Here is a 14,659-nt window from a genome sequence, read left to right on the forward strand (position 1 = left end):
TCAGCATGACAACACTCCTGTGCACAAGGCAAGGTCCATAAAGAAATGGTTTGTCGAGATTGGTGTGGAAGAACTTTACTGGCCTGCACAGAGCCCTGACCTCAACCCTATCGAACACCTTTGGGATGTATTGGAACATCGACTTCGAGCCAGGCCTAATCACCCAATACCAGTGTCTGACCTCACTAATGCTCATGGCTGAATGGAAGCAAGTCCCCGCCGCAATGTTCCAACATCTAGTGGAAAGCCTTCCCAGAAGAGTGGAGGCTGTTATTGCAGCAAAGGGGGGATCAACTCCATATTAATGTCCATGATTTTGGAATGAGATGTTTGACGAGCAGGTGTCCACATCCTTTTGGTCAGGTAGTGTACTTACCCAGGCTTTGTACATTTTTGAAGAATATTAATTAAAAAGCGACTTTGTTTGCTTTAGGGAGGGACAAGGTATGTATTGATCATTGAGTTGATTTTATCTTGAAGTGAAGTCAGTATTAGTAAGGTGGAGCAGATCTATCTCAACCACTTGACTGTGCGAAATTCCCCCAGAGTGAAGAATGTGACTTGTTGAGGCTTGCTTGCATTGCTTTCTGGGAAATCCTGGAATGCGTGGAATGGGGGACGGTGCCATGGGTGTGTGTGTCTGCAGTCATATCTGACTGGGTAGAGCACAGAGTCCTGCACTGAATCCAACAGGTCAGTGGTTTGGAGCACCACTTGTGTGTGGCTCAGGCAAGCTCCATTACATCCTGTTAACTGCAGAGGATAAGTTAACGAGTTAATTAGCTAGTCATACGGTCTCCCAAGGCGGTCTGAGACACAAAGTACTCCCCAATTGTTTTACACACGCAAAAAAGTTTTTTTAAAATTGATACCCAAAAACATTTTCGTAATGTTAAAATGTATGCTTTTGAGTGAGTAAATGTGCTGTGAATAAAAGCTACGGTTTTAATCAGGGTTTTGTGTTGATCAGCTGTTAGAATAAATAAGGTAGTCTATATGTTTATTTGAGAGAAATAAGATCAAAAGGAAAACCGCAAACATTTAATCATTAGGTTCAAATGAACTGTTGCCATAGTTGTATTCATTTTCTTTAGATGCCTGACTTTATTTAGTCTTCATCAAGATTGAGTCTCAATAATGAAATGTTAATACTGTACATTGAAATATTTTGATTCGTCATCGAAATTGGTCTTCATTGTATAGTTAAAGAATCATTTGTATTTATTTATAGATCTATGTAAAGGCCACATTGCCTTGAACAGTTTTGTCGTGTTTTTGTCTTGAAAAGCAATGATATGCAATTAAATCTTGTGTAGCTATAGTCACGGCTAACTGCAATGATTGGCCATTGTATAGAAGGGGCTCGTGAATAATGAGAAACAAGGGCAAAGTGGATAAACATGACGCACCCGTGTTCCCAAACGTGACTCAGCTTCAATCTGTGAGGCCACCTTTAGCAGTGAAATTAGGAAGAATATGCCATATGTTTTCGATCGGAAAATACCAAATTAGGCCTAGGTTTCTACATTTATGAGTTATATTTACTACAACTAAGCCTATATTTCTTGTATCATTTGAAGGTTGATTAAATAAATAATTTAAAACTGCTGAAAACTTGGGAAGATTGGGATATACGAGCAAATTACTTAGCTTAAGTGCTTCAATTCTGCCTATGATTCTGTGTTACTAAAATCAAATCTTTAAGAAAATGATTTTGACAGCAAATGCAGCAATCGGATGTTATTAACATTTTCAACGATCAGGCGAGAGGCAACGAAAAAAACATCCATCGGGCCAGTAGCACACGCTTGCACCTCAATATGACTAGCCTATTTGAACAATCAATATTTGTGTTATTCGATTAATTCAGTTACATGATCCACTTCACATTTCAATGAACCAATGCTTTCGATGGTAAAGGGGTTTTAATCCCTCTTATTTTGAATGTGGAAGAAACACATTATGAACCTACAGTATAGCCTTCCAAGTTTCGATGATAAAAATGACATCCCACCCATATGTTTGCATACAGTGCAGTTGGCTGCAAGCGTTTTGCACAGAACAGCGATTTGATGCCATCCAATGGGCAGAGAGCGTACATACACCCCAAGAACCTTGTTCGTTACACTCAAATTAATGTTAAAATCATGTAATTTTGTTTCACAGTTATAGAAAGGATACATGTTTTGGACTCCTTAATTTTATTTGATCTATGAATGTTTAGGACAAACAGCTAATTACATGGTCCCCATAGACTAGGTTAGGATTCTAAAAATAAAATAGGGTATGCTGTGACGAGTAGCCAACAAGAGAAGTAAATATTTGTTATACTGTATGTAATAATTGTCATAAATCCATCTAACCTTGGACTTGTAATAACCACCAAACAAGCATATCCACCACAAAGGAGCTAGCTACATCCTTATTGAACATAGGCTGATGAGCCAACCTGCATAATAATTCACCACAAACGAGTAGCATTTCATAAATGGTCACTGAACATGTTTCAGTTTACATGCTCACTGAAGTTAATATACATTTGCACAGGGAACAAAATCAGTATTGCATATAGGACGTGTAAAAGTACTGTAGCTAAATAGATACATACAAAATACATATATTATTAAGACAAATATTCACTTATATACATGAACCTAGAATCAGTGTCTATCCAAATGGTCTTTTCCCTAACCCTTGGCAAACTGATCACATGGGGAAAATGCAGGGGTGATTGATGAAAAACGAGTTATAAAACTATTCCAGCAGGTGGCGCTATATTTGTCATATTGTGCCAAAGAAATTGCCAGTCCAAAAAACACACTTTTTTTTTGATCTGGAGGAACAGTCCTGTCAAAACGGAATAATTGTTTTGTCAAATACATCCTCACGTGTCTTTCAGTTCCGCTGTGTTATCCTCACTCGCCCTCTGTAAGAAAATAAAAGTTATATTTTAAAATAAATATGGACTACAAAGATACTTTTTCAGGACTTAAAGCAAGACTGTCTATTTTAACAGATAAATACAGTGTTTATTTAAACAGAAAATGCAACATTTGTAAATAACAGATACCTGTGTAGGTATGAGTGTCAAACCTTGGCTTCGGCTATCTTCTGGATTTGATCCAGAACAGAGAACTCAGGTGAAGGGAAGTCAAGGGGGTGATTATCCCCCGAGGACTCATGGGGCATCTGGACAACATCAGGAAGAAATGTTTTTTTCATGGTCATTTCAGCAAGAGATTTTATGCAAGAAGAGATGCATGTCCTTGTTATTATCACAGGGGTATCTGAGGTGGGACTCACCAGGACAGGTGGGGCTCTGAACAGGTAACTGAAGGGGTAGTGGAGCAGGTTGATGCAGGTGGAAGAGTACAGGTCTGCGTAACGCATGAGTTGGCTGGCAAACAGAGTCTGTCTGGAGCCACTCCGCAGCAGGCTGCCCATCTGCCCATAGGACAGATCCATCCTATAGGTCACCACCTGTAAAACACAAGGCGACGTACCCCACATTAAAAAATACTACAGTTTACTAGAGTACTGCAGTACTTACTACATAATTCTGTAGTAAACTATAGTATACTTAAGCAATAAGGTACTGTGGGGTGTGGTATATTGGCCATATACAACACCCCCTCATACCTTATTAATTAAGTATACTTTAGTTATATACCTTATTTCTCTAGTATTGATGCCCTCAAGGAGAAAGCCTCCACTTCTATGTTCAAGATAATAAAACAAAAACAGTATACTAAATACTACAGTAAGGTCTGCAAAAACACCACAGTAAATACTATTATTGAATCAGTTTTTTTCTGTCAGAAGCTACAACAAAAATGTGTGCTGTTGGGGGTACTCAAGAACTGGAGTTGGGAACCACTGTATTAGAACATTTCTCAGAGAGGGATTAATGTGTCAGTGGGCATGGTTTACCTTCATCCGGGTCTGAATGGCAGTGATGTCTGGGCACTCTCTACAGCTACTGTCCAGGTGCCTAAGGAGAGAGGCCAGTCAGATTGACAACATCATGCACAGCTCTGTCAAGTGAAATAATAGGCGAGTGTCACTCATAGAACAAAATAAATGCCCACTCACTTGTACAACTCAGCTAAAAATATATCAAGATGCTTCAGCTCTTCAAAAAGATCTTGAGGAAAAAGAGACACTCGTCAAAATGGTGTCCAAGATTCCATTACCTAAGGTATGTAAAGTGGCCACGTTAGGTGTGTGGTATATAATAGGTCAGTTTTAGGGTCACTGTGAGGTCACGAAGAGGAGGTTGACCATGTTTGTACTCACGGTTCTTCTCTGTCCACACCTGCAGCTCTTTGGCCAGCTCAGGCACCACCAGGAAGGTCTTCCAACCTTGCCTCTTCTTAGACTTTAGGATGTCCCCAAAGATGTGGTCACCCACATAGAGAATGTCCTTCCCCTTCACATCCAGCAGTTCACATACAATGTCTGAGGAGCCTGCAGGGAGGAGAGACAGATAAAAGAGGATGGAAAGTTGAGATGTGACACCCACTGATATGAATCCCACTGAAACCAAGATGGGTGAAACTCACTATCCCTCTCTCAATTTAATACCATCTTAATCCCTTTCTCCTAACATATAGAATATGTTACCTTTTTTGATGATAATATCCCAGCTAAGTTTTGGTTGCTTGGAAGTTGGGGGAATGTATGTTTTTGGTTTCTTATTGGTTCTGGGAATGAAGCCATATGTTTCCTGACTGGTAAAATTCTGATAACGGAAGTGAAAACTTTGCCTGTTCTGGAAACATACGTTTAGAACGTTTTACTATGGTTCCCTGAAAGTTTTCCTGTGAGGTTTTAGTAATGTTCTGAAAATGGAAATTATAGGTTATATGAAGATAATTAAATAACGTTCTGAGAACATGTTTCAATAAGACTGCTAAGCTTAGGTTTGGTTAACTGTTTTGAACGCCAGCACAGATAGGACACATGGAAATGAATTTACTTAGGCGTTAATCATGCAAACACATTTCTTTTTAATTGTGGCACGGTGCCAGTCAGATTCAAACCTATGATCTTCTGTTCTCTATCCATGTAATTAGTCCACTGTGCCACCAGGATTGAACTAGCATGCCATGTTTTCTTTTACACATACAAAGCTGGCCATTTCAGTCTACACAAACAGACCCCATTTCAAAAGAAAATAAACACTCATTTAGTGGGCTAAATACACTTGAGCATTTATGCTGAATTGATGCTGAAACCAGAATGTATACGTTTTTAAATAAATTCTTAGAACGTTCTCTATACATTAGTAAAGTGTTCTTGTGTTTTTTATGGAAAGTTTTCTTAACATTCTCAGAACATTTTAAGAACATGACTTTAAATAGAACCATGAGAAAACCTGTAGGAAATGTTATGCTGAAGTACTGAAATTCCCACAGAAGAGCGTTGTTTCTTAACGTTCTCGTAACTATTTGAGAACATTTCCAATGTCAAACCAGTTGGAGAACGTTCCTAGAACATTACCAACATTTAAATGACATGTAACCATGTTTTAACTTTTAGGAAACGTTCTGTTAAAGTAATGAAATACCAAGAAAATCATGTTTTTTGTCCATTTTCTTAAATGTGCTGAGAATGTTCCAAAGCCGATCAACTATCCTGCACCATTCCCAGAAAGTTGTGGGAAGGTTGGAAAAATGGAAAATAACCATAGGACAACCATGCTCTCACCAACCTCTAAGAAACATTTTGTTATGTGCTAGCTGGGATTAACATTTGAATTCTTACCGCCAGAGTAGACAGTTCCATGCTGAAGGTCTCCAGTGTATGTTCCAATACGGAGCTTCCCTGTGTTCTATGTTGGATAGATATGAACAGAGCCATGTATTTAGAGAGTTGTGCCAATGTGGTTTCTGCATTATGAAGCATTTACAGTGCCTTCAGAAAGTGTACACACCCTTGACTTTTCCCAGATTTTGTTGTGTTAAAACCTGAATTTTAAATGGATTTTTCCCCCCACTACACACAATACCCCATAATGTCAAAGTGGAATTATGTTTTTAGAACGTTTTACAAATTAATAAAACATGTAAGCTGAAATGTCTTGAGTCAATAAGTATTCAACTCCTTTGTTATGGCAACCCATAACGTTCAAGAGTAAAAATTTGCTTAACAAGTCACATAATAAGTTACATGGACTCTGTGTGCAATAATAGTGTTTAACAGGTTTTTTCAATGACTACCTCATCTCCATACCCCACACATACAATTATCTATAAGGTCCCTCAGACGAGAATTGAATTTAAAACACAGATTCAACCACAAAGACCAGGGAGGTTTTCTAATGCCTTACAAAGAAAGGAAACTATTTGTAGAAGGGTAAAAATAATAATAATAATACATTGAATATCCCTTTGAGCATGGTAAAGTTATTAATTACACTTTGGATGGGGTATCAATACACCCAGTCACTACAAAGATACAGGCGTCCTTTTTTTTTTTACAATTAAATCCATTTTAATCTCACTTCGTAACACAACAAAATGTGGAAAAATTCAAGGGGTGTGAATACTTCTGAAGTCACTGTACATGACACTCAACATTCTATGGCAGCCATGTTAGCTCCCCATTAACATTACATGGGGAATATTTAAACAATGCTATATAACTGAATGTATAGAATTACAACAATATACACAATTCTACAAGCTGGCATAACTCTAAATATATACCTCTGGATTAGAACATGAATCTAATTGCGAGGTGTGTTAAAGGATATTTTCTATACACACCATGTGATGATGAGTGAAAGGTTCTTACCGTGTCCACTTGTCTCAGCACAGTTCCCTCGGCAAAGAACAGTGGCTTCCTGGTATCCACGACGACAAGGTCAAAGAAGGCGCGCCACGGTTTTTTGGGGTACTTAAGAAAAAATATATTGAAATGTTGATTAAAATGAATGGTAATTTGTTCCCCAAAACCCTTTTCCTTCATTTGAAACTGGAGACATCTAGACTAACCTTGGCACCTGGTGGAGTTTCAAGCAAGTATTTCATGATAGCCTAGGAAAAAGAACAAAGACACATCCTTTGTATAAAAGTGAATAGAATATAATGTATTGAATAGAATGGACATCATGTACCATGCAACATTGACAACTGACCTCTGTGTAGTTGTAATCACTGTTGGTCGCCAGGAACACTTTGGCCACCTCCTTAATACGAGTCAGGAGAACAGGCAAGTTTAGCTATCGAGAAGAAGAGAAAGGGAGAGGGTCAATTCCTCTGGATAGAGAAAGTTTAGGTAATCTCAGAGACTTGTTGAACGTCACTAATTAACTGAGGTATCATCTCATAAATTATGTTCCAAAACACTTAGTCAATATACTGTATCCAGAAAAGGTATCCAATATGGAACAGCAATTAAGGGAGGTTTCAAAGTTATTTTCACTCACGTCTCTGACGACATATTTATCCAAATTCCTCAGAGTGCTTTCCTTCAGACTGCCCTATATGACACAATGGAGAGAGTCAGTCTACACAAAGGCACAGACAGTAATGTTTCATAATGTGTGAGTACGTGTGTCGGGATGGGGTGGCGTATGTACTGTATAATGCTGACCGTATCATGAACATAGTCCATTGCATCTCGAACATCCTGGAACATGCTTCTGAAGGACATGAACAAGTCACCATGTTTGAAGCCTTTCTGGCAGCTAAAAAAAATATATTAAAAAAAAGTACAGAAACTACAGTCACATTACTCACTTATGTTTTATGATTTACTATTCTCACAGCTGTGGAGAAAAAGAGTCGGCAACGAGAAGAGAGAAGAGGACAATAGAGTCCACTCACTTTTCGTATCTGCTGCATCTGGTGAAGAGGTCCACAAGGCAACCATCCAGATACGTCTCTGTGGGAGGAGCAGGAGGGCGTTACAAAGCCATTCTACTTTACTTTATTTGCAGCATGATTGTACAGAACTAGACAAAATAACACTGTTGTTGCAACCTGAAAGGTTGAAGAGAGTATTGAGGATATAGAAGCGGTCAGTGTTGCCTCTCTGAATGAAGTTGTTGGGGTAGTAGTCTTGGATCTTGTCCCTGTAGAGAAGGAAAGTATGTGTACAACTAGCAAATTAAGGAGTAGCCACAAGTGCATATAAAGACATGTAAACATGATAAAAACATGCATACTGTGTAGTAGAACCTCATTAAGTAAGCTGGTCTGACAACCTCCCCAATAACACACCAAACAGCTACTATTGGAGCATTTCTGGATGATGAGTCATTCAGAGAGCACCCACTGAGCCAGAAGATAACAAGATAACAGACAGAGTGCACGTATCCCACTAGCACGATCAACGTCACAAGACCTCTCTTTTTGGAGTCTCTTGACCATGACGTTCAGCTAGAGCTGGAGAAACATCCACTGGCCTTCTCCACTGAAGCAACACTGTAGTCTGCCTTTCTGTAAGAGTATGAGGCAAGGATCCAGTGGCGATTGAGTGGATTTGAACTGGAACAGGAGCCTCTTGATAGCTCAGCTGCTGGTAGGGGATCCCAAAGACATCTAAATCCTGTTATATGAATGGAAGATGGGCACTATGTACATGTCCAGCTAAAGTATATTCAATGTCGTCTTTCATGATAAAAAAAACAAAATACACATAGTCCTACATAAGACTCACAATAACCCAAAGATTAACTCATAAGGAACTCACGTAATCATGCAATAACACACATGTAAACACATACAGACATTCATTCGCAAATCCCACGGCACCAGGTGGTGGATATAAATATACGTTTTCATATTTGTGAGCTGGTTACATCACCATTGTAATGGATGAATAAAGAATTCCAAATAGTGCTGCTATATCTACACCCAACTAATGTTCAGAAAAAAAACTTTTAACATTCCTGCACACCTTGTGGAGTATCATGTTAGCTGTGAAACAAGTTTTAGGGGATATTTTGCATTCATTTCTCAGTCCTCCATGAAACAACCAGGAACATGGGGGCTGTTTTATGTTGTAAGCTGAATATATTGGCAGTATGTAGGCCTACTGAGACAGATGCTCACAGTTGGATCTGACCAAGGTCAGGATCAGGCTCCCTTGGTCTCCAACATCCTCAGTTCTCGGGTAGAACTCCATCTCCTGTACCCTCAAGATAAAAACAACTCCTTCATACAGCTGCAATATATAGCCTACACACAGGTAGTGTATTCTGCTTCTCCTATGAAATGTAACCAGCGGAGAATTACAAAATTCAGTGGATTCAGATTGATAAGATGTGTATAATATATCAGTCTTTCAGAAAAGATGGTATTTTAAATTGGACATATGAAAATAGTCACATATTGACCTTGTGGTTTTCTGTGACCATGCTCTTTTGATGTTTGACAGAAGAACTGTTTCACCTTGATGACCCCCTGTGTAGACATGCCGATTTGCTGTGTGTGTGTGTGTGTGTGTGTGTGCGTGCGTGCGTGCGCGTGCGTGCGTGTGTCATTCCCCTGTTCCCCTGCTTAGAAGACTTTGCAAAGTGGTTGTGCAGATGTGCCCTCAGTGACCGTGTTGACCCAAGGACATCCTGTTACAGAATTACAAACAGTATACTCACAAAAACACACACACACACACACACACACACACACACACCAGTCTTGTATAACCAACTTTGTGGGGGTCACACAATTCAGTCCCATTCAAAATCCTATTTTCCCTAACCCTTATCTGAAAACCTAACCTTAACCCTAAACCTAACTCTAGCTCCTAACCCTAACACTAATTCTAACCCTAAACCCTCTAGAAATAGCATTTGACCTTGTGGGGACTAATACAATGTCCCCAGTTGTATAATGAAACACATCCACACACACAAACTATTGTATTTCCTGTGATGTATCACTGACCTTTTTAGAAAGGTGAAACCATGACTGCACAGCAGAATGTTTCCATTGGAGTCCACCTTCAGCAAGTTCCCATACATTGTGTCAAACACCAGGCCGCTAAGGAGGGAGGAGAGATTGGGATGAAAAGGAGGAAGAGAGAGCCAGGGGTGAATATGGTTATGCAGAGACAAGCAGAGAGAGGAATGGATGGGAGAGGGATAGATGATATCTTTTAGATTTGTGGCTGCTCTTGATAGTATCAGCAGATTACTTTTTATTTCTGCTCTATTTTGACCAATCTTGTTATTCTACTGTTACCAGGCCTTTGGGGTAACTATCCCTGCAGGAGGTCTCTATCTGCTGATGAAGTGATAAAATGTCAGATGTTTCTCCAGCATAGTGTCCCCCTGGGGCAAGGATACAGAAAATAGAATGCACAGAGCAACAAATGACTTGAAAAAGAATGGTTAGGGGTCATTTCATAAGTTCAGTCCATAAAGAGCCCCATCCTAACTAACCATGCTTTGCGTCAACACAATGCTAAGGAGCTCTATTTCATGTAGAACATAAGGAAAAAAACATTTGTGAGTAAAGGGTTATGTTATGTATTACCAAACTGATCATGTAAAAATAAACAGTATGCAAATGTGTGTGGGATCAACAGGAAGAGAGAACTCACCGTGTGGGGAAGGTAGGGTCGTAGGTGTAATGCAGTAGCTCATGGGGATAGCCTATAGACACCAGCCTGTCTCTGAGCAGCTCAAAGCCCAGGTCCTCGTAGTCAGGAGACTTGTACTCTACACACACACACAGGACACATGAACAATCAGTATTCATCAATGAAAATTTAACAATGTTGCTATCCTCATATACTGTTCAATAGTTCTGAGCGGTATACTATAAAGTAGGATCAAGCTAACGTGCCTAAATATTTTGAAATAACTTCTTTTTTTTAAAGGATAAGCTTGAAATTGGCATAGTCTAACAAACAAAAACAAATGTAACTTTAGCTTTCTTAATGAATCAGGAAATCTATTTTTTTCTGGTTGTTTAGGCTAACTCATTAATCTTGCTTTGTAGTATACCCCCCTGATTGCACACCTTAAAGACATAGATTTTCAGATTTTCTCCAAAAGTCTGCCTTTTTTGGCCCTTTACCAGTGCAATCCCATTTTCTCTTGGTTGGAGTAGGTCTACTGAGCTACTATACCGATCAACAATATAAACACGGCATGCAATAATTTACAGTTCATACGAGGAAATCAGTCTATTGAAATACATTCATTAGGCCCTAATCTATGGATGACTGGGAATACAGATGTGTATCTGTTGGTCACAGATACCTTAAAAACAAATAAGGGTGTGGATCAGAAAACCAGTCAGTATCTGGTGGGACCCCCATTCACAACATGCAACGGTACACATCTCCTTCGTTGATCAGTTGATCAGGCTGTTGATTGTGGCCTGTGGAATGTTGTCCCACTCCTCTTCAATGGCTGTGTGAAGTTGCTGGATATTGGGGGGAACTGGAACACGCTGTCGTACACATCTGGATCGATGTGTATGACACACCACTCTATGCAAAAAAATGCAATTGTGTTCGCTGTCCGTAGCTTATGCCTGCCTGTACAATAACTCCACCACTGGAATTCTGTTCACAACATTGACATCAGCAAACAGCTCGCTCACACGACGCTATACACATGGTCTGAGGTTGTAAGACCGGTTGGACGTACTGCCAAATTCCCAAAAACGATGTTGGAGGCGGCGTATGGTAGAGAAATTAACATTCAATTCTCTGGCAACAGCTCTGGTGGACATTTCTGCAGTCAGCATGCAAATTGCACGCTCCCTCAAAACTTGAGACATCTGTGGCATTGTGTTGTGTGACAAAACTGCACATTTTAGAGTGCCCTTTTATTTTCCTCAGCACAAGGTGCACCTGTGTAATGATCATGCTGTTTAATCAGGTTCTTGATATGCCACACATGTCAGGTGGATGGATTATCTTGGTAAAAGAGAAATGCTCACTAACAGGGATTTAAACAAATTTGTGCATTTGAGAGAAATAAGCATTTTGTGCATATGGAACATTTCTGGGATATTTTATTTCAGCTTATGAAACATTTGATATTTTTGTTCAGTATTAATGAACCTACCTGCCAGAGTGTAGTCCATGTCAAAGCCATAGCATTTGATGTTCTCCAATGGTACACTCCTATTGACAAACACCCTGTAATCAAAGGAAAACAGGACAGTTGGAGTTTCTGAAGTGATTATCTGGGAGACAAACAGGGGTCAGTTGAGAAGCAGATCTCAGATGGGCACGTCAAAGCTTTTCAGAATACCCAATCAGTTTTATAAGAGTATTTAATGGCATGGCTTGAATGTGGCTCCAAATCTGACCTATTGTCTAAGACCAGTTACTGAAACCTTCAAGAGTAGAACTCATTTTGACAAATTGACTCAACTTCCTTCAAGCCCATGGAAATCAATCAACTTGAGCCCAATGCTGGTCACATTGGTATATGCCTCACCAACTATATTATTGGGAACCAACCATTAAATTATATCTTATGCTGCACATTCAGCTCGTAGTGGCGTATCGGGCTCTATATCCTACTGCACTACATCACATCACCACAGTCCTACTCTTATCAGTTCATTAACATACGTCTTCAAGCCTGCCAACAGGAACAGCCACGTCCATCTAGACTCTAGAGGAAAGCCATTTAAGGTGGTCTTTTTTTAGGAGGCTGCAATGGTATTGGCAAGGATTTCCGAGACTTGGCACTGCTTATTTTTTAATGACAGTCACGTACCGTGATTAATGTATCCTGATTCAACTCATTGAGCACACTCTGCATGTGATCAAACTTTGCAGTCAGGGGTGCTGCAGCAGAAATTGTGGTCAGTTCTCTCTAGCCTCTACCACACAGAACACCACCTAATCATCAGTAACAGGTTCTTATTTCAGTAATGGATAGCCTATGTAATAACTAAATCCATATGTTATAACAAAAATATCTTTGTTTAATCAAGAATGGAACACAGACTTGGAAAACACAATGAAAAGACAGAATGGGCAACTTCTGAAAATAGATTGCTGTATTCAGAAGAATTACCAAACTAGTTAAAAGAGAGATTGCTTTCATATATATCAAATCAGGACTCTGATCAGTTCAGTCATTCACAAGGTAACCACAGAGGGGTTTCCTGTGTCACCAGGTGATATGGAGCCTCTATCAGTGACACCCGGGGAGAGAAACCCATCTCCCTCCTGTCAGAGTGGCCTACACCTCACCCCGTCTGTCTGTCTGTCTGTCTGTCTGTCCCCAAGCTCCTGCCAATAGCAGCCAGTTCAAACATATAGTGTAGCTGTTAATAATTCACCTGACAGCTCGTGTTCTAGAAGCGTGTTGCTGAGGAAGCCTCACTTGAGCGAACAACAAAGTCATCCTGAGCCAGTGGGTGCCTGGGAGGTATGAACAAGGCTACTGATGGAGAATATCTGGCTTGAAGCATGAATAGCGTACACTGACAGTAATCGGTTAAATAATATACCTAACACTTGGCTGATATTGAAGTGTCCCCCCAAGTGTGATTTACACCTGAGTGACTGAGAACCTGTATCAAGGCAAGAAAATACCTAAGATGATCTTCTCTTTTAGACCTCAGCCAAACAACTAGCCTATAATGTGGAGGAAGAACAGAAATGAGTGACTCTTACAATCGAGGAGTGAAAGAGAAGGCGTCACTGACCTCACATACCATTCCTAATCTCCACTCCCATCCACCAATCAGAACAGGTAATGTGAGTCTGTCTGACAGATCTCTGGGGCGGCAGGTTGTTGTGGTTAGGGTGTTGGGCCAGTAACCGAAAGGTTGCTAGATCGAATCCCCGAGCTGACAAGGTAAAAATCTGTCGTTCTGCCCCCGAACAAGGCAGTTAACCCACTGTTCCTAGGCCGTCATTGTAAATAAGAACTTGTTCTTAACTGACTTGCCTAGTTTTAAAAATAAATACATTTCTGTGCATTGTCAGAACCTGATACAGCAAAGGTGTTGGATCACTTTAACAAAGCCTATAGGCTACGTTTTCACAAAGTTATAAAATGCTCATGTAAAAAACAGAAAGCACATTTTCTCCAAGTTTTTGAAAAATGAAAAAAAATATTATAATAAGCTGAGCCAATTAGTGTATGCCCTATGACCTTATGCAAATCTGTATGATATAACCATACCTTGATTGGCCTCTACAGCCTACAGGTTTGTGTCACATTTATTACAGCATTGCCAGTTTTGTAAGCACTAGTTTAGGATTGGACCCAATACTGAGCTACACGTGTCATATCTTTATGGGTGTAATAAATATTATGCTACATCAAATAATAACTCACTTGTGCTGACATTCCATGTTCTTCACCAAGGGCACATCGGGTGAAATGCTCGGGTCTGTATCAGATTTAGTAGGTTGATCTGTCACAATCCGAGTCGGATCCTCCATAGTCGTCTCTGTAAAAGCCTCTCTAGATAGGGGGATAGTGAGATCTGACATGGGTAGCCTAAGTCCTAGCTGTCATCTCACTAGAAGCTTACTAATTGGAGAGGCTTTTAAAGCTCCAAAATACGCAGAACTGTGCGTAAAGGGTTTCACTACACGTCAGTAAACAGCCACTCCCTTGCTTTAAACTTCGTGGTTCGGTAGTTAAAAGTGGGTGCGGGGGCTCTGGGACCTACTGCATCCTATCTTGTCTATGAATTGGTCAAACTCACAGCGGACT

At 39.9% G+C, this 14,659-nt stretch overlaps 1 protein-coding gene across 50 annotated transcripts; it reads right to left on the reverse strand.

Moving 5' to 3' along the window:
* Window positions 1-2,184: 2,184 nt before the first annotated feature.
* On the reverse strand, window positions 2,185-14,659 carry nt5c2l1 (5'-nucleotidase, cytosolic II, like 1). Of its 50 annotated transcripts, none has more exons than XR_016496026.1 (19): window positions 14,276-14,634; window positions 12,035-12,108; window positions 10,555-10,672; window positions 10,194-10,282; window positions 9,897-9,992; window positions 7,989-8,080; window positions 7,833-7,890; window positions 7,600-7,693; window positions 7,433-7,486; window positions 7,142-7,225; window positions 6,999-7,040; window positions 6,799-6,900; window positions 5,767-5,833; window positions 4,297-4,467; window positions 4,093-4,193; window positions 3,931-3,991; window positions 3,304-3,480; window positions 3,094-3,189; window positions 2,185-2,926 (listed from the first exon to the last, which is right to left on the reverse strand). XR_016496026.1 is itself a non-coding variant. In XM_090234644.1 (19 exons), exons 5-19 carry the CDS (start codon window positions 9,971-9,973, stop codon window positions 2,885-2,887), a joined length of 1,269 nt encoding a protein of 422 aa, XP_090090770.1. In that variant the 5' UTR covers window positions 9,974-9,992; window positions 10,194-10,282; window positions 10,555-10,672; window positions 12,035-12,108; window positions 14,276-14,649; the 3' UTR covers window positions 2,185-2,884. The 50 variants fall into 50 exon arrangements, 26 of the variants coding, with proteins under 26 accessions (XP_090090770.1, XP_090090771.1, XP_090090776.1 ...); XR_016496020.1 differs by having other exon boundaries at window positions 3,071-3,189; window positions 3,304-3,466; window positions 4,093-4,144; window positions 14,276-14,606; XR_016496023.1 differs by having other exon boundaries at window positions 3,304-3,466; window positions 4,093-4,144; window positions 7,600-7,648; window positions 14,276-14,597.

The sequence above is a fragment of the Oncorhynchus mykiss genome, chromosome 5 (assembly GCF_057628025.1).
Source record: "Oncorhynchus mykiss isolate SJ-2025 chromosome 5, ASM5762802v1, whole genome shotgun sequence".
NCBI lineage: Eukaryota > Metazoa > Chordata > Actinopteri > Salmoniformes > Salmonidae > Oncorhynchus > Oncorhynchus mykiss.